The sequence below is a fragment of the Theobroma cacao genome, chromosome 9 (assembly GCF_053813885.1).
Source record: "Theobroma cacao isolate CCN51 chromosome 9, ASM5381388v1, whole genome shotgun sequence".
Taxonomy (NCBI): domain Eukaryota; kingdom Viridiplantae; phylum Streptophyta; class Magnoliopsida; order Malvales; family Malvaceae; genus Theobroma; species Theobroma cacao.
The window spans coordinates 42,148,932-42,170,804 of NC_142647.1; the positions used below are offsets into that span (position 1 = coordinate 42,148,932).

Below are 21,873 nucleotides of genomic sequence, written 5' to 3' on the forward strand. Positions count from 1 at the left end.
TAAACCCAAGTACCTTTTGAACAATCATCAACAACAGTAAGAAAATAGTTAGCTCCAATATATGTGCTAGTCTCATATGGTCCCCAAGTATCAACATGGACTAATTCAAATAAGTTTCTTGATTTATTTCTACTATTAGGAAATGATAATTGAGTTTGTCTAGCCTTATGACATGCATCACATGGAAAAAAGACTTCTATTCTCAAATGAAGCATCAAATAAACCTTTCAATCTTTAAAATATGATATGTCTTAACCTTCTATGTAGCAATTCTGGTTGATTCTTCAATCTCACAGTATTTGCCCAAATCTTTTTTCTTTCTTCAAAATAGTAAAGCCCTATTTCCATTCCACCCACTCTAATCACCTTTTTGGTGACAAGGTCTTGTAAAATACATCCTTTGGGAAAAATGTTACTGAACAATTTAAATCTCAAGTAATTCTACTAATTGAAGCTAAATTACAGGTGAAATTTGGTAAGAAAAGAACATTCTTGAAAATAATATTGGGATTTAGTTAAATATCTCCAACACAATCCACTTGTGACTTTCTTCCATCTAGTAGTGCAACTTGCATAATAGAGTTTTCAAGATTTTTTCATTTTAACAGCTTTGAATATGATACAACATAGTCAGATGCTCCACTATCCAGAATCTAATTTTGGGAACAAGAAATTTTATCGACAAAGTTGACAGTGAAAGTTCCTCATTATCTTTGTCAAGTATTGCCATTAGTTGATCAAACTGAGTTTGAGACAACCTTGTTAGATTTAGAATAATTTGCTATTGATTTGCTTGTTTTTGGGAATGCACCTCCTTTCTTTTGGTTTTTGTGATTACTATACTGATGGTTGTCTATGCTTGGAAGCTATTTTACTTCTCTTGCTAAATTGGTGGATATCCTACAATCTCAAAATAGTTTTCTCTTATGTTACCTATTTTCTTACAATATTCACATTTTGGCCTTTTATTTGGATATCGATTCCTCTCTATAGCATATAATTTGAATGCTGCTACCTCCATAATTGTCCTTGACATTGTCACCTCTTCTGAACTCAATAAAGAATAAGTAGTTGTTAAAGATGGTAATGGATCTTTACAGAGAATAGTCAACCTTAAAATAGTATAAGGATCATTCAATCCCATTAGAATCTAAGGCAATTTTTCTTTTTTTTTTTCCCTAACCAAGAATCCACACGTACAACTCCCACATCATCATCCATGAGACTTGGAAATACTTTCAAGTTGACCCCAAAGTCCCTTCATTTTTGTATAGTAAGCTTAGATTGTTAATTCACCTTGTCTAGTATTGACTATTTCTCTTTCAGTTCTTGAATATGAGGTCCACTTTCTTGTGAAAACCTTTCTTCCAAATATCTCCCAATGTCATAAGTAATTTCATAATATGCAACCTTATTTGTAACCTCTCTTTGAGTGAGCTTAACAAACCTGCTACTACTATAGCATTACAAGTCAGCTAATCATCATTTTCTAGATCTCCTTCTAGTTTTGGTAATTTTCCATCCATGAACACCACCTTCTATTTCAATTGCAGAGCATTGACAAAAGCTCTCCTCCATGTTGAGTGGTTAGACCCCTCTAATGTATGGGATATTAACAAATCACCTAGTCTATCAAAATTACTTAGATGATAGTGGAGTGGTTTGGCATTTATGATTTTTGGTAGAGGATTTTGCTTGTGCTTCTCTTGGTTTTTTTGCCATTGAAAAAAAAAAATGTTCACAAGAGAGAACAACTTAACTCTTATACCATGTAGAAAATACCAATAGATCCGTTTTAGAATAAAATAAAAACCCTATTTTCGTTAACAAGATAGAGACATATAAATAGAATTTGTAAAAATTCTTTCACTCCTAAATATCTACTAAAATCCCTAAGAATATGCTGAAAATAAATATGGAAAAATTTTAAAAATTTGCCAAATATTATTGCTTGAAATATAGAGAATATTGCTACTGAAATAATGAAAATATTCTGCTCCTTGATTTGAGGATACCTGTATATTTCGTAATATGTCTCATGTGGCTACCTTGTTCTTTCAAGAAGTGGTCCAATTACATGAAATTCTAAAATCTATTACATTAGATCAAGATGTGAAGTTTATGAGTCATTTCTGAAAGACACTATGGAAGTAATTAGGGACTCAGTTACAATTTTCTAGTGCCTAACATCCTCAAATAGATGGGCAGACTGAAGTGGTGAATCGATCTCTAGGTAATTCGCTGTGAAGTCTAGTTGTTGGTCATCCTAGAAAATTGGAATTTGTCATTCCTAGAGCTGAATTTGCTTATAAGGGCTCTCTCAATCATTCTACGAATAAAACTCCCTTTGAAATTAATTATGGGAGCAACCCTCGACAAGTTCTTGATCTTGTTTATTTGACTAATGAAGCCAGAGCCAGTATGGAAGCAGATGAATTTGCTGTCCACATTAAGGAAATTCATGATTAAGGTCATGAGCACTGGAAGAAGTCTTCTCTACTTTACAAACCCAAAGTTGATGCCCACAAAAGAAGCAAAGAGTTCGAAGAAGGCGATCTGGTGATGGTTTATTTGAGAAAGATTTCCTAAAGGAACTTGTAACAAGCTCAAGCAAAGGAAAATTGGTCCATGTCATATAATTAAAACGCTTGGTCCTAATGCTTATCGTTTAGAATTACCAAAAGGTGTTAAATGTTAGTGACTTGTACGCGTTCTACGAGAGCGAAGATCAAGTTACTCCACAACTCAGTGAATTAGAGACTCTACAAGTCATAATCGAGAGAGATTGATGTCTTGAATATTCGTAGCATTACAACAAGAAGAGAAACTTACACCCAATATTTGGTCCATTGGGAAGGAAAGCCTGGTAGTGAAGATACTTGGATTTCAGCTAATGAACTCAAACTGCTTGGCGGCGCGCTTTGGAGTGATGTAAGAGCATAGTTGACCATCATTCAAACCAGTTATTTATAGTCCATATTAAATAAGCCTCTTAAAGGTTAGAAATTATTGAATCTATTAATAGAATTAGAATTTATGAGGACTTTTGGAAAATCACCTTAGATTCTTGGAAAATGTCATTTCCATTAGTGTAATTTTGGCTGTGAGCTCATATATATATGTGATCTATGAAATGAAAGAGGCAAATTTGAAAAAAAAAAAAAAAAAACCTGAATTGCAAGTGTTCTTGCTTGGAGATGAGTAATTCCGGTTGCATTGAGTGGATCTGCATTAGTGACGTTGAGTGGCTTCCGTCAGCTCTGATTGAGTGACATCTCGGAATATCCTTTTATTATCCTTTCACCTGTCTTTATAGTGTTTTTTTTCTGCATATCTCAACTAGTCTTTTTATCAGCAGCATGGTCTGCATCACTTTGCTTATATCCTTAACATGCTGCTGCTATGCTTTGCTTGTATCCTTTACAACTTTTACCTTTTAAGGAGATCTTAAACATGTTCTGTTTTATTACTCTTAGGGTTTTTTTTTTTGGTTATTATTATACTTATCAAGATTTTATATGTGCTTTTCTCTTGTTAAATTGTTTTTCTTTGTAAATTTGGGTTTTCTCAGCGTTGTATAATTTCCATTCTATTAATGTATAGCCTCTTTTTGGCTAGATACAAAAATTGGTTGATGGGAAGTTAATCATGATTCTTAATATCGATTGGAGCTAGCTACAAATAAATTCTAGATTTACTTTTTAATATATATATCCATGATAAATATGAATATGGATTTCATCGTACTGCAACAATAATTATGCTTTATCCATGGAGAGCTATTGTGTATAATTTCTCAAACCCGTGGAAATTTCTTGTATGCACAACTATAGCATTTACAAACCAAAGTCTATCCAACATTCAATTACTTTATTTTCCTTATGAAATGTCAATAACTTCATCAGAACATTGAGCACATATACACAAGAGAAGTAATAGCAGACAAAATATCAATAACTTCATTAAAACATTCAGGAACATATGGGCAAATAAGAAAGCATCGCAAGAATTAATAGTCTCATCTCTTTTCTGTTTTTGGTCATGGGGAAATTTGGAGGATGGAGATGAGAAGTAGGAGTAGCTTGGGCTGAACCAGGCTTAACCACATGATGAGAGGCCTACCCACCAAATCGAAAAGTGGTTGAGGTATAGAAATGCAGAATACTGAATACTAGGCGAGAGTTCAACTTATTTAACATCAAACATTAACACTCTCCACTAATTATACAGCAATATAAGAGATTTTTTTTGCAGATGTCCTAGCAATTTTAGTTGGGAACCCAGACAAGGGTTTCTCTGGCTAGGAAATGGCAAATGGGGACAGTTCCTGGCTTAACTTTAAGAATGTGGAAAGCCAGGTGCTTGGGGTTCCAAGCTGATGTATCTTTGTGGCAAACAGCCAATGCTCTAGCTCTTGTTCCATCGGCCCCAACTAATGGAACCGTATAAACAGCTGTTTCATCAATTGAATGGCATAAAAACACAGCATATGCATATTTCATCTTATGGCAAACTATCTCTGATTCCCCCATCATTTTCACTCCCTGACCAATAGTAAACTCTTGGTTCCCTGTTTCTTTTTCCAGCTCATTTGACAGAAGCTGGATGTTTTTTCCAAACTTGGAAACACCCGAATCGATGAAGGACTCCAAAGATGCAGCACAATATTTTTCTTCTCCATCAATTGCTGGTCTTTCACAATTCTCAACTGTTTGTTTGAGTAAGTTGGCTTCTGCTGATTTTGCTTCCAGTGAAAAATATTTCAAGATTTCTGGAAACTTTTGGATGGAAAAGGGGATTGACTCTGCAACTGGACGAGGTACAAATGTTGCTTTGCTCACTTTTTTGGCTAGCTCCTTTAACTTCATCTTCCTGCCAGGATGCAGCTCGCTCTCAAAAAAGTAGACATCATTGTTGGTTGGGGTGTTTCCATCTGGAAATTCCTTGCTTGGATTTGAATAGCCATAATTTCCGAAGGCGTCGACCATTTTATCCTTGCTTTTAGCCATGTCAGTCAACATGTTCTTGTTTACTGAATTTGATTTATAAAAATAAAATAAAATCAAGATCCTAAAAGAAAAGAAATTTTAAGCACTTCAACCGTTAATTATATATTAGAAGAAGCATAGAATAATTTAAAGGAAAATAAAGAACTTGATTTAGATTTAATCCTACTTAACTCGAGTTTACCCAAACTTTCGTAACAATAAGAATTTGTTGGGACCAAATGCATTAAGACGCAAACTCGGTAAACCCACTTTCCTGTCAAATTGTAAAATAAAGTTTAAATTGTTTATTTCTCTTTTTTTTTTTTGTAACAATAATATCCTTGTACTCATACTAGTATAAAAAACATTTATTTCTATATCAAGCATGGTTTGAAAGAAATGCTCTTCAAATAGATATGATTTTTTGAATTTATAGACCCTCTCACACTAAAAATATACTAGCATCGTCAAAGTCCAAGAAAAAGCACTAACATCATGTATGTAAGGACCTAATTGGTCAAAGTCAAACACAGTAAACCCACTTTCTTGTTAAAAAATATCTCCATCCGACAGGGTAGGGAGATAAGCATGACAAGGCTTACTTGAATAGTATGTCTACACCGTTCTATGAGACAAACAATTTTCAAAGAAAGGGTTGCAAAACAAACCAGCAGCCGGCTGTAAAAGATTTCGCAAGGCTTTTGGCATTGCAGTGTTTGGGAACACAGACCTCCAGTACATCTCTGCAGGTAGAGCAGCATGGCTTACTGCAAGTGCAAGCTGCCAAAAAGTTGACAAATTGCCATTAATTAGCTTATCTTACCCAAAGAAATAAGCAAACAATGTTGAGTAACAATAGCAAAATGTAAGAAAGCTTATCTGTCAGTTGATTATTAATTTTATCAATACAGTTTATTTTTAGAAGTGAAGAGAAAAAAATACGTTCGCATAATAAAGTAAATAATATAATTTTTCTCTTCTTCAATTTTAAACTTCTCAAATATAAAATAAAATAAAATATTAATATTTATGAATAAATTAAAAAATAAAAAGTTCACTTTTTATGGATGAAGAAAAACATATCTATAGTTTTACTTTTATATATAATAAGGATGATGTGGGGTCTATGCATAGAGGGTCCTGGCCGTAACAACTCCCCCTTGTAGCAAAAGGGAGGGTAAATATTTATCTCTTGTAATTTTAACTTTTTTAAGTTCCATTTTCATAAAAGATTATATCATTCATTTTATTTAATAAAATTATAAAAATATCTTTAAAATAAATATTAAATGTTTTTGATCTGAGTGTATTTTGATAATTTTATTAAGTGAAATTAAAAGTAAAACTTTTTGTGAAAACATAACTTAATCACAAAATATTATATAAAAAATTGAAACTGTAAAAGATGTAAATAGAATTTACGCCAAAAATTAACAAAATAAACCGGATGTAAACAATAGTTAGCTTATTGAATAATCATAAGAACTTAATACTCACGACTAGCGATAAAGCGAAGATAGGAAGGAAACGAAACTCCATTGAAGCTAGCTATAGAACAGCAGAAAAGTGTGATTGAAATTTAGAGTTGGGGATGCAATTAAAGTGTGTGCAGCCACCTCTATATATAGATGTAAAAATGCAGCATGGCGGCTTGCATTGATAGCGTAAGTTTTAGTAATGAAATAGAGAGAGGTAATGGAGTTTGTCAAATACATGCCCTTGCAAGCAGAGGTAGCAAGAAAACAATTGATGTGATAAGAGAGAAGCAAAGTAGTTGATAGCAGAGGTACGAACTAAGGTCTATTATTAGACAAAAAATGACAACATACAATTTGCATTTCAGAGAGAATGACAGGTTTGGCATCTAAAATTAATGTTATTAGTAGCGTCACACTTAAGGTCTGTTATTAGACGTAAAATGACAACATACAATTTGCATTTTGGAGAGAATCACTACAAAAAAAAATAGTTTTTCCCACAGAAAAAATTCCATTGGAAATTTTCAACGGATATCAATCCAAAATTTTTACTATTATTTCCGACAGAAAATTTTCGTTGGAAAATTTGTTAGCGCCAAAAAAAATCGGACCAAATTTTCCAACGAATTTCCAACGGAAAATTTTCCGTTAGAAATTTCAAGAACAAAAAAAATTTTGAAAGCTTTGCAATGGATTTCTAACTGAATTTGAACAAAAAGTTATACTAATTTTTTCGACAGATTTCCAATAAAAAATTTCCGTTGGAAATTCATTGGAAAATTTGTTAGCCCCCAAAAAAATTCTCCATCCAAATTTTCCAACAGAATTTTCCAACGGAAAAATTTCCGTTGGAAATCCGTTGGAAATTTGAAGGAAAAAAATTTTGAAAGCTTTCCAACAGATTTCCAACGGAATTTGAACAAAAACTAAACTCATTTTTCCGACGAATTTCCTACGGATTTTCAATAGAAATTTTCCAACGGAATATTTCTATTGGAATTCCATTGAAAAATTTGTTAGCAACAAAAAGAAATTCTCCCACCAAATTTTCGAATGGAATTTCCAACGGATTTGCAACAGAATTTTCCAACGAAAAATTTTCCGTTGGAAATTTGAAGAACAAAAAAAATTTGAAAGCTTTCCAACGGATTTCCAACGGAAATTGAACAAAAAATTCAACTAATTTTTCCAACGGATCCATCGAAAATTTCCGTTGGAAAAATATTTTCCAATCAAAAAAATTTCAGCCACCACCATTTCTGATCGAATTTCCAACGGATTTCCAGCCGAAATCCGTCGGAAAGCTTAAGGAGTCAAAAAATTAATGAGACCGGCAAAGTTTCCAACGGAATTTTCTGACGAAAAATTTCGTTGGTAATAGTAATATTTTAATTTTTTCCTTAAAATATTTTAGACTTTTTATAAATTTTATTAATCTTTTATAAAAATAGATATTAATAAAAGAAAATACATACATATTGAAAGTGTAATATTTAAAAGTTTAAGTATGTTTTCCTTTGATTAATTTTGTAAATTTTTTTAAAACTTTATTCAATCATACATTATAAATTAAAAATTTCAAATTCATTAATTTAATAACATTAAAAAATTTATAAAAAGAACAAAATAAATTTGTTAAATTTATAAAAATACATGATATGATATAATAATCAATTAAACAAAAAATAATAATACTTTATGTACGTTTTAATTGTAATTAGTTAATATATATAAATTAGTAAGATATATTTATAATAAACGTATTAATATAATATATTTAAAATATATTAATTTATTATATCTATGTGTACAAATTAGAATCATACCTATAGAATATATATATATATATATATATATATATATAGATAAACCTGCTGTATTCACAAAAAAAATCTATATGTATAACCTATTGTATTAATATGAAAGTACAGGTTATATTATTTATGTCAAATCTTGTTCTATAAAATAATTACGACGTCATTTACATGCTCAATAGAATGTTTGCATTTTTAGGAAGTTCGAGAAACCGTTAAAAGACGATATTACCCCTAATGGTAACATTAAGTCGATTAAGCCTCGAACTAGTTCAAATAGGAATTTTAAGGTGAAATTAAGAGTTTCACAGCTCAGGGATGACTCAAGATGGTAATTCGGAGTTCGATGATCAATTTGGAGTCAAACCGAAATTTTTACTATCTAGTGGCAAAATGGTCATTTGCCACTTGGGAACAAATTGGAAATTTTTTGAAAAGATTTTTTGGCCCCATTTGACTTATTGGTGTATGATTTGAGGTTTAAAAGTGAAAAAAATTTAATTCCGGTATAATTTGGAGTATAGGGGCGAAATGGTAATTTTGCCACTCGAGGGCAAAATGGTAATTTTGCACCCCAGAACATTTTTCCAGCACAAGGTCTTCACCCATCATCATTTTTGACCCTTGAATAATGTGTGGTGGAGATTTAAAGCTTAAAAGATAAGAATTTAAAAAATAGACCAATCATGGCATGCCATGTGGCAAGTTTAAATTATTATATTATTTAACTATAAAAATCAGCCCACACCACCATTTTCTCTTCTTTATGGCCAGCCATAGCAAGAAAACAAAGGGGAAAGGAAGAACAAACCCAAGGTGAAAAGAAATTCAAGAGAAAAGTATGGATTTTCAAGGAAATCAAGTGGAAAAAGGTAAAATTTCTTAATTTTAGTTTATGAACTATTTGTCCTGTGCATTTTCCCTTAATTTCCATGTTGAAAAGCATTCTTTCATGGTGAATTCATGGCTGGTCAAAATGAGTATGGAGAGAGAATGATCTTGGATTGGTTTGATTTTTAGGTATGTTAGTATTTTTAAGTGATTAATGATGTATAGCATGAAAACAAGTGAAGAAAACCACCAAAGGTTTGGTGCCCATCAATAGCCGAATTCTCTAAGTGAATAATGAGGAAGAATGGGATGTTATTCTAGGTGATTTGATTAAGAAATAATAGTTTTTGATGTAGGAATTAATGAATTATGGAGAGAAAATTAAGTAGGAAAAATCACGGAGTTAGTGTACCATTGTTGGCCGAAAGTTTCAAGAAGAAAAGTGAAGATAAATTTGCCTAATTGTGTGTTAATTAGTTGTGTTTGGTGAGTTGAGGGATTGGAAAAGAAATGGAGCAAGTTGGACTGAAATTGGACGCATTGGCCAATTTATCGGATGAAAAATCGACTTAGGCCAATACCGGGTCTAGATGGCTACCCGTGCATTTTTCATTTCATATCATGTATATACACCGAGCCTGAATTGATTTTATAATGGTCAAGCATTAATGTGGTGAATTATGTATTGTATATTGTGGATAGGTGGTGAGCAAATTACACTAATAAAAGTACAGAGATTGTGCTTGAATACTGGGATTAGGAGTACATCGACTCCTAGAACTGTGAGTGGACAATTTATCGTCTTAAATATCTAGAGTAATTACACTTGTTTGATGCTTTTATTGAATGGTGAGTTTAAATTATAAAATATTATGTTTTCCAATTAAAATATTTTTTTTATAAAAATGAGATTTATACTGGTTTTGAAATCAAATATTGTTTTGAGAAAATTGAGTATATGGAGACTGTGTTGAATTTATGATTTTATATGTTATTGAAATTGTGGCTTATGACACTATAGTAGCATGATGGCTAAATTTTTGGTATTGGCATGAAATATATGAACAGTTTTGGATTGGTCTCGATAGACTGGATTAAATTTTATTCACCATATTATGCTACTGAAAATTTTATGGGTCTGGTGGTATATTAAACAGTTACTGCAGTGGTAGGGGTTTTCGTGGACTGCCTATGAGAGGGGCACGGTAACCCAATTATATAACTACCTCCGGGGGGAGATGTTGGATGAAGTATCTCCTGAGGTAAGATTTGAGTGCACCTCACGTTCGGACCACCACGTGAGAGTGAGACTCAGCTAACGCCAAGGAACGGCTGTGTGTCAGATGTGAAAACATGTTTATGGGTATGGGACATTTAACAATCTTGGCGGTCTCAATGGGATACCTTGACGAAGGTACCCGCGAGAATGATTTTGGCAAGGGCCAAGTTTAAGAAATTCATAAGTTGGAAAATTTTGACGGAAAGAAATTGTTTGGTATAGATTGAAACGAATTTTGCGTTATGAACATTATTGAAATATAATGTTTTTATATTGTCTCCATCTACTCGGCTTTAGATGTTTTTTATGGTAATTGTTTACTCACTGGGATTTTATAATCTCACCACCCTCAATTCTCATATTTTAGGCTAGGGATAGCTAGTAGATAGCCAATTGCATCAAGGACTTCAGTTTGCCTTGTATCGACAAAATTGTATATTCACGTACTGGCACCTTATTGGTTAGTTGGGGGCCCACATGTCATTGTAAAAGTAATTTTCTACTTCAGCTATCTGCTTTAAAGTACGTATGAATATATTTAGCTTTTACACTACAGAAATTAAATTACGGATTTCTCTATAAATATTATTTTTTTATTTAGAAAACGGAATATTTTATTGAATATTATTATTTTATTCAAACAATTATAATTTCATTTCAAATAATTATTTTAGACATCTAAATTTACTTTTAATTATGAAACATGTGTTTTTCACCCACACACCATGTTTTTGGCGGGTTTTGGTATTTTCGAAAAAAAATAACGAAAATACCCCAATGAGCCAGAAAATAATATTATATTATTTTGATTTGGAAACGACTTATGATTTCTTGATATGCGAGATTTAATAACTGTCACTCACCGGGGAGATGCGAAAGCTGATGCTAAGCCTTGCGGGGTTCCGATCGGCATTACGGGTAATGAGTGCCTATCGAGACGTCGCGGCAGTTGTCATGGGCCCGATGGGTGTTCCGGGTCGTGACACTTTAATTGATATAACTTTATAATTAAGTTAATATATAAATGTATGTATATGTTTACATACATATATATGCATACAACTTTATGTATATGAGTTAATATATATGTTTACATACATGTATATGAGTTAATACAAATATGTTTACATACAACTTTATATAACTTTATAACTAAGTTAATATATATATATATATGTATGTATATGTTTACATACATATATGTATGCATACAACTTTATGTGCATGAGTTAATATATATGTTTACATACAACTTTATATAACTTTATAATGAAGTTAATATATATATATATATGTATGTGTATATTTACATACATATATATATATATATGTACGCATACAACTTTATGTATATGAGTTAATATATATGTTTACATACATGCATATGAGTTAATACATTTATATTTACATACAACTTTATATAACTTTATAATTAAGTTAATATATATATATGTATGCATTATTCACAAAAAAATATATATATATATAATCTATTGTATTAATATGTATGTATATGAGATATTAAAATATCCAACATATATATATTAATATATTTTATATGTAAGCTTCTACTAAATTTTATTTATATGATTACAGTTATTAATTTTATTAGTTATATATTATCATACTTTTTATAAAATTATATTGATAATTTGTAATATATCAAACTATAACATATAATTTGTATCATAAATATATGTATACAATAAATTTAGTAATATAACATTAAGTTTATACTGAGTAATATTAAAAAAATGAATTTATTAATAAAAATTAAAATATTCACATTTGTGTCATTGTGAAGACTTGAACCTCTGACCACATGTTAAATGAAATAAACTTTAACCAATTCTACCACCCTCCTAAACTTTTTTAACCCACGATCAGCTCCTAAAAATCCCATGTCCGGTGCTTAGTTCAGCCAAAAGCCTAAAACGATGCTGTTTTATGGAGTATAGAGGGATTTTGGTGAGTCACAAAATGAAGTCGTTTTGTAACCTTGAAACCCTAAGTATAAAATGAAATTTTTCTCCTCTCTCCCTCATTTCCCTCTTTCATTTTCTCTCTCTACCATTCGACGTTCTAACCTCTCTCTAAAACTCGATCTTTTTTCTTTTCTCTCCCTTGCCGCCGACCTCTCTTCCAACTGACATTCCCTCCTTTCTTCTTCTCTTTTCTTTTCCTTCCCTCTCTCTTGCTGCTCTTTCTCCCTTACAGCCGATAACTCTCTTGACTAGCGTCTTCTTCTCTCCTTCTCTTCTCCCTCTTTTTCTTTTTTTTTTCTTCTTTCTTCCCTTGTGGGCTCTTCTAGCCCCAATCGTCCCTTCAAAAACGTTCTTGTTTCTTCTCTCCATCGTTCACCCTTACTGCCGACTACCCAAAACCCCAACTACATGCCGCTGGCCACATATTGGGTATGCCTACAATCTCCATAAACCGTAGTTTTGACTTTTGCTAATTAAAATGAGAAATAAATGTTTCGAGGCAATTTGATTCTTTATTTTTGGCCAACCCCTGTTATAAGGTCATCACGGTGAATGGTATTCATATTAATGGGCCGGCAGTCTAAACAGATTTTTGTAGGTAGTTTGGATCATGCTTGGATCTATACTTTATTTACATGGTTAAATTGACAAACTTGATGCAGATATTGGATCCAATATATGGCATGCGAGGGTTTGTAAACGGAAGTCAAGTCGCCTCACATGTGGTATGGCTTGCATTCTGCTTCGATTTAGTTGTTTTCATTTGAAATGTTTCTTAGTACCATTAAACATCTTCTAAAATTTATTAAGTCTAGCATCGAACCAGCTGCCTTATTGTTATTGGCCTGTTCTTATTTAACAATCTTACTGATATGGTACAGGATTCAAGATAATAAACAATATTCTGTTGTTCATGAACCATGCATTACATTCAAATGGAACATATGTAATATATATGCACGCTCAAAAATTGTAAAATATGTATTTATATACATACCACAATTTCAATCATAAGTCTCACATTTGTTTTTCTAGTTTAGTTCTTCCAATAAAATCAACATATGAGAAGTTCTGTGATTGTAAACGTAGAAGAAACAACTGTCTCCTTAGTGAAATTAAATAAAATAAAACCAATATTATTAGTGGCTACAAATTGTTGCTTCTGTACTTGTTTAGGGGTGCAATTACAATTTGAAAAAATAGGGTATAGTACAAAAAAAATCGTGAGTAGCATACAATTTGCTGACATTGTTGCCTTCTTTTGAGTGCTAAACACTGCTACTGGATATTTTGTTTTCTAAAGCTTATTGTAAATCTCTTCCCTCATGTAAATCTCTTTTAGCAGAATGGAAGAAAAGTTTGCTACTTAAATCAGTTGCTCGGCTTTTGTTCTCTCATATCTGCATCTTCTACTGTTATTGTCCACATCTTCCAACACTCTCCATCAGTGTCACCAAGCACAGGTATTTTTTACCCTCCCACCCCAGTATTTACAATACCCATAAATAGTAAGGATTGATTGCTTATTTACCTTATTAATTTGATGGACTCTTTTATTATTATTGAAATACCCCATACTTTGATATGGTGATAAATAAAGTTGATTGAATGCAAATTGAGGTCAATTAAAATGTTTAGAAGTGATAAAAGACGAAAGGAGTAGTTTAAGATAAAATATTTTTCAAGTGAAAAAATAATAATAAAATAATAATAATTTTATCGGAGGAGAAATTGTAAGATAAAAGGCGATTTGGAAGTCAAGTGAGGCATAATAAGGTATTTTGGGTACCAAGGAGACAAGATAAAATTTTTAGAATAAAATAATATTTTATTAATGAAATAATATTAAAATATTAATATTTAGCCGGATGTCGAAATTAGTCATAAAGAATGATCATATGGTTGATCCAAGTGGGGGAGAAGATGACAAGCCCGACTCTATAAAAATATTTGTCATGACATACATGTGATGGATAGCATGTTTGCATGCTAAGAGAGTCTCGAAAAATTTACAAAAGTCGGTATTGTACCTAGACGTACAACAAAGTTGATTTAAGCCTCGAACTAGATTAAATAGAGAATTTACAATGAAATTAAGAATTTTAAAGTCTCAGAATGGTTTAATATGGTGATTCGGAGTTCGAGGATCAATTTGAAGACAAACCGAAATTTTCGCTATCCAAGGGTAAAATGGTCATTTTCCACCTAGGGACGAAATGAGAATTTTTAAAAAGAGTTTTTTGGCCCCATTTGACTTATTGGAATATAATTTGATTTATTGGAGTAAGATTTGAGGTTTAGAAGTGAAAAATTTTAATTTCGGTATAATTTGGAGAAAAAGGGTAAAATGATAATTTTGCCACCCCAGGGGCAAAATTGTAATTTTTCACCACCAAGACATTTTTCCAGCACATGGTCTTCCTTTATCCTCATTTTGACTATTGATTAATTGTGTGGTGGAGATAAAAAGGATTAAAATTTTAAAATTTTAAAAATAGACCAATAAGAAAATGACATGTGTCATACCTTTATTATTTTATTGTTTCTTATTAAAAAGGCATAAAATCAGCCCATTTTCTTCATATGGCCGGCCAAGCAAGGAAGAGAGAGAAAGAAAGGAAGAACAAAGGGAAAAACAAGAAAATCTAGGTGAAAAATTCAAAGAAATAGTGAAGAAATCAAGGAAACAAGCTAGGTAAGTTAGAATTTCTTTAGTTCTCCTTGATACCTAGCTTACCCATGTTTTTGTTCTTGATTTTCATGGTTGAATATTGAGTTATTATGATGAATTCAATTCTGAAAAAATGGGTTAGGAGAGAGAAACTTGTTAGATTAATTTGATTTTAAGTTATGTTGGTGTTTTAAGTTAGTTTAGCATATTTAGAAACAAAACAACAAGAAAAGAATTTATTTTCTCCCACAATCATTAATGGCCGAATTTATCATGTGTTGAGTGAGGATAAATTTGATTTTCATTTTAGGAGAATTGGTTAAGAAATGATGAATTATGAGCCTAGAAAAATAATGGAAATTTTCGGAGCAAAAATACGATTTTTACCCACTAAGGGTATTTTCGTAATTTGCTACCGAGACTGATAAATTGAATCTCATTCACAGTCATGGAGGTAATTTAGTTATAATTGGAGTATAGAAAGTGAGAAGAATTGATTTGGAGTTAAATTGGAGATAATAGGTCGAATTAGGTCAACACCGCATTTAAGCGATAGTCGGATAAGTTGTATATCATATCATGCATATATACCGAGTCTGAATTGATTTTATAATGGTCAAGCATTGATGTGGTGAATTATGTATTGTACATTGTGGATAGGTGGTGAGCAAAGTACACTGGTAAAAGTACAAAGATTGTGCTTGGAGACTGAGATTGGGAGTACATCGACTCCTAGAATAGTGAGTGAACTTATTATCGTCTTAATTATCTAGAGTAGTTTTATACAACTGTGTGATTTTATGGAAAATGGGTTTAAATGGTAAATTGCTATGTTTTAAGAGAAATTGTAATTTTATAAAATGATTTTATAAATTTTCTGAAAAATCAAATATTGGTTTTGAAAATTAAGTAATTGGAGACTGCTAGTTTGTGTTGCAAATTTATGGTTTTGAATTGAATGGCTTATGATAATAAATGAGCATGAATGGCTAAACTGATTTTGGTGTTAGAATTATTTATACTGTGTATTCAGCCTTGAGAGGCTAGGTTGCGATAAATTGCCATGTCATGCTAAAATGAATTTTATTAATTGGTGGATTATATATTAAATATTTACTGCATAAGGGGTTCCGTGGACCATCCTATTAGAGGGGCACGGTAAACTCCATTATATTCTTACCTCAAACGGAGAGGCGCGTAGGGTATCTCCTGAGGTAAAGCTTAGGGTTCACTTCACGTCAAACCACCACGTGAAGGGGAACTCAGCCAACGCCAAGGAACGGCTGTATTTTTCTCAAACTAAAATATATTTTAAGTGTATACAAAATTTTAACAGCTTTGACGGACTTGGTTAGATGCCCTGCGCAAGGTATCACTGAGTATGAGTTTTGGCACGAGCCAAAGTTTTAAAAAATTCATAAGCCAAGTTGATTACTCGATTTATATGGATTGATTTTATTTGGTTGAAATGAACTGAAAGGTAATGAAATTACAGTATGATGACTTATTTTAATTGTCTCCATTTACTCGACTTTAGATAATTTAGATGGTATCTATTTACTCACTGGGATTTTATAATCTCACAACCCTCATTTCCTCACATTTCAGGCTCAGGGAATTCCATAGTTAGCTGACTTTAACAAGGACCTTCATTTGGACTCGAATCGGTAAAAGTTGTAGGTTTCTAGCTTCCGATGCATTTTGGTTAGATGTGGGCCCACTTGTCACTGTAAAGAAATTTTATGCTTTGGTTATTTGCTTTATAGTATATATGAATATAATTAACTTTTACGCTATAAGAATTATGTACCGATAGTTTTACAAAAATTATTTTACAAGAAAATAGTTATTTTATTAAATATTTTTATTATATTCAAATGATCAAATTTTCATTTCAAATGAACGTTTTAGATACTTAATTTGTTTTTAAATCATTAAATATATATTTTCTGCTTACCTACTACATTTTTAGCAAGTTTTGAGATTTAAAAAAAATAAAATGACGAAAATGCCCTTGTGAGCCAGAAAATAAATTGTTATGTTCTGATTTGGAAATGATTTGTAATCCCTTGAATTTTGATATTTGATAACTATTGCTCACCGAGGAAGTGCAAAAGCTGATACGAGAGCCTTGCGGGATTTCGATCGGTATTCGGGGTGAAGAATGTCTGTCGAGGCCTTACGACGGTTGTCACCGGCTCGATGGGGAGTTTCGGGTCGTGACAATTATTATTATTATTATTATTATTATTACCTTAATTTTTTATTGTGGTGTATATTGAATAATAATACTGTCTTTGATGGATGCATTACACTTTTAAGACATAAGAAAAGAACAACATTACAGTCAAACCTAAAATCTGTAACAAAACGTAACTAATCACAACCACGTGAATTAACTTTAGCATAATTGATTTAAGGCTTAATCCGTAACAAAAGACGTGCAGTATAGCCAAACATATTGTCCCGATGATAAGCAAAGAAGAGTTGAGACTTTTAAGTTTAATATTCATTAATTGGTCAAGTCATGATATTAAATTGGTAACTTTCCTAAAGCTGCTTGAAACTGGCGAAGATATAAGCGAAATAAAATATGAAAAAATTAAGAATGATCTGTGTAATTTTTAAAAATTAACTATTTACTTATTTCTTGGGAAATTGACTAATTACTTTTATATCTAATATTTTTTAATTTTTGAATAATTAATAATAAAAAAATCCAAACTCTTTACTTTAAAAAAACTAGCAAATCCTTGCGTATGTTGGAAATTGATTAGTTTTATCATAAAAAAGTTATCATGAGGTGAGGTCTAATTGGTTGTGCTTAAATTGAGTCCAAAAGTAAAAGTATAAGAGTTTTCGCCATTTCTCACTTACTTGGTTTTATAGGATACGTGACACTCATTAATACATAGATAAGCTCGTGAATATGAATTTATCTACTTGTTTATAAAGCTACACTTGTATACAATCTTGTCTTTTTGTTTTCATTCTTGTATGGAATCATATATACTATCCTCAGATGTTATTAATTTTTAAAATTTATATTAAAAATTCATATTGGAATGTAGTTGTTAACAAATTTTATTGTAAACAATAGTGGAAATTACTCTTGACTGTTATATGCTATGACACTTAAGATTCCAAAATGACAAGAGATCGCTCTTAGATGTACCGTCGCTTAACTTCTGATAGATTCATTAGAGATGAATTTGTAAATGGAGTTAATGAATTCATAAATTTTGCATGTTCTAATTCTACATTTATGTGAGAGAATAAAATTAGATGCCCTTACTCTCAATGTAGTAACAACAAGTTTCTAGATTCTGATAAGGTGATAGAGCACATCCTTAGAAAGGATTTTACCAGTGCTTACACAATTTGGAGTTTACATGGAGAACATGATGTTGGACAATCATCAAGAAGTAGAGATAGAGTTTAACCACATGCTAGTAATGAGGAACATGATTACGAGGAACCTACATATGAAGAGGAAATAGAAAATTCGTATACTAGAATGGTTAGGGACGCTGTTGGTCCAGAAGTTGCTTTCAACCATGGTTATGAAAATAAGTCAAGGTTTATGGAAGAAGATTTAAATCCAAATTCATCTAGCTTTTACTCTTTGTTAAGCAATGCAAAGGAACCTTTATGGTCAGGTTGCACTAAGCACATAACGCTTTCAGCTGTGTTGCAACTTTTAAATGTTAAGTCAGAGTACAATTTGAGTGAATCATGTTTTGATCGATTGTTGGAGATAATAAAGAATATGTTGCCATCAGATGAAAAATTACCTAGTGACTTTTATAGAATGAAGAAAAAGGTAGCAAAACTTGGCTTGGGATATATCAAAATTCATGCTTGCAAAAATAATTACATGTTATTTTATGAGGAAACTGTTAATTTTGAGCAGTATATGATATGTGGGCATCCTCGGTATAAACTGAGGAAATCAAGTGGGAAAAGGTAAAAGAAAATACCTTACAAGATTTTGCGTTACTTGCCACTGATACCCAAGCTTTAAAAGCTTTATATGTCTTACAAAACTACTAAACATATGATGTGGCATGCGCAAAATCAAAGGGATGATAGAGTCCTTAGACACTCTATTGATGGTGAAGCTTGGCAACACTTCGACCGCACACATGAGTTATTTGCAATGGAACCTCAAAATGTCAGACTAGGGTTATGTGTTGACGGTTTCAATCCCTTTGGACCGACTGCGAAACCTTATGCTATTTGGTCAGTAATGCTCTGTGTGTACAACTTACCCCCCATGGATGTGTATGAAACAACAATATATATTGCTTAATATGGTTATTCCGGGGAAGAAAAATCCAAGTCAAAACATAGATGTTTTCTTGAGGCCATTAATAGATGAGTTGCAAGTATTGTGGACCTAGGGAGTTGTCACTTATGATGCATATAGGAAACAAAATTTTAATATGAAGGCAACATTATTATGGACAATTAATGATTTTCCTACATACGGTATGTTGTTAGGCTGGAGTACTCATGGATGATTATCATGTCCTTATTGTATGGAACATTCTAAATCTTTCATATTGGATTATTGTAGGAAACCTTGCTTTTTTTGTTGTCATCGGCAATTCTTGCGAGCTAATCATCCTTTTAGGAGGCAGAGAGACAAATTTATGCGAAAAAAAGTTGAACATGACTTACCATTTCCTCGATTATCAAGTGATGAAATATTGTCACGTTTGAATTCGCTTCCTCATCTCCCATTCGGAACAAAATGTGGTGACCAGAAGATTTCGGGTTATGGTGTAAGTCATAATTGGGTGAAGAAAAGTATCTTTTGGGCTTTGCCTTATTGGCATATGCTTCTTATTCGTCACAATCTCAATGTGATGCATATTGAACATAATGTATTTGAGAATATATTCAACACAATGATGGATGTTAAGGGAAAGATAAAAGATAACTTAAAGGCATGAAAAGATTTGAAGGTGTATTGCAAGCGGAGAGAATTGGAATTGGTGGAAAATAATGGAAAATTTTACAAGCCTAAGGCTGCGTACACCTTAAATAAGGAGGAAATAAGAAATGTTTGTGCTTGGGTGAAACAATTGAGATTGCCTGATGGTTTTGCGTCGAACATTTCTCTGTGTGTTAATGAGATTGATTGCAAATTTTATAAGATGAAAAGTCATGATTGTCATGTTTTCTTGCAACGATTGCTGCCAATTGTCTTGCGTGATATGGTGCCTCACTCAATTTGGGATGCGATTACTGAGATGTCTCACTTTTTAAGGGATTTATGCACAATTGAAATACCTGTAGATCATATGAAAACTTTGCAAGGAAAAATATGTGAAACTATTTGCAAACTAGAAAAGATCTTTCCTCCCGGTTTCTTTGATTGTATGCTACACTTGCCTATTCATTTACCTTACAAGGCAAAGGTTGGTGGACCCGTCCAATATCGATGGATGTATCCATTTGAGAGGTACTATAATTGTTATTTGTTTTCAAATAATTTATGACAAGAGTTTAAGGTCCCTTATAATTTTGATTTTTATGTTTTGCAACATTTGAAGAAGAAAGTTAAAAATCGAGCATTAGTTGAAGGATCTATATGTGAGGCTTACATTATCGAGGAAATATCCTCATTTTGCTCATTGTATTTTGAACCAGCTATGCGAACAAGATTAAATAGAGTGCCACTTAATGATGATGGGGGAGATGTTGACTCTCTAGGTGGTCTTTCAATTTTCACTTATCCTAGGCGAGCTTTTGGTCCATTAGATAAATCTCGATTTTTAGATGAGAATGAGTTTTATGCTACTGAGCTATATGTTTTAATGAATTGTGAAGAGATGCTTCCATATATAAAGTAAGTACCATTCTACCATAAACTCAAATGATCCATTCTACCATAAACTCAAATGATTGATCATAAGAATGAACTTAATCATAAAATTATGGATGTGATGATAGGATATTTGATGACATTGTGAAGGAAGATGTTGTGCATATATTAAAAGATGAATTGGAGAAAGTACGTGATGAAAGATTTGTGAAATGGTTTAAAAATTATGTAAGTTTATGTAAATTAGAATTAAACTTTCCATAACATTGAGGTAATAATTATGTATTATTAATTTTTGATCATGTATGTCATGTTTGTAGGCTGCAAAACGTAAGGATGAAATTGACCTACGTTTACTTGAAATCTCTTAAGTCCAGGACGTATGATAAGGTGTTACAAAGGATACTTTGTAAATGGTTTCAAGTTTCACACCCTAGATTACGACCAAAATCGTAAGACAATGAATAGTGAGGTTTGCATAAAAGGGAGTTTTTACAATGATCATGAGCTTGATTTTTATGGTATTTTAGTGGATATAATCGAGTTGGAGTACTTCAGTATGGGAAACAAAGTTTTGCTATATAAGTGTCATTGGTTTGACACTGAAAAGGTATTAAGGTAGATCCTTTGTATGGTCTTGTTGAAATTAAATACAACTCAATACTTGCCACAAATGAACCATTTGTTTTAGCGACATAAGCTCACCAAGTTTATTATAGTAGTTATCCATCAACCAAAAGAGATCGACGTGATTGGTGGGCAGTATTTAAAACAAAAGCTAGGAGTAAATTTCACATTCATAGTGGTGGAAATAGAGAAAATGAAACTGATTTGAATGAAGAAGTATATCAAGATGCTGTGTCTACTTCAATTACTGGTACTTCATCGGAAGAACTTGGTGACTTTACAGTCTTAGCAAGTGGTGATTATGAAGAGGTTAACTCTTGATTGCAGATGAAGAAGATGACATGCAAAGAGATGAAGATGAAGAAGA

At 32.0% G+C, this 21,873-nt stretch overlaps 1 protein-coding gene across 1 annotated transcript; it reads right to left on the minus strand.

The window, feature by feature from the left end:
- Positions 1-3,933: 3,933 nt before the first annotated feature.
- On the minus strand, positions 3,934-6,646 carry LOC18589927 (BURP domain protein RD22-like). Its single transcript, XM_007015120.3, has 3 exons — positions 6,486-6,646; positions 5,657-5,768; positions 3,934-5,032 (listed from the first exon to the last, which is right to left on the minus strand). The coding sequence occupies exons 1-3, from the start codon at positions 6,525-6,527 to the stop codon at positions 4,269-4,271; spliced, it is 918 nt and encodes a 305-aa protein (XP_007015182.2). The 5' UTR covers positions 6,528-6,646; the 3' UTR covers positions 3,934-4,268.
- Positions 6,647-21,873: the final 15,227 nt, after the last annotated feature.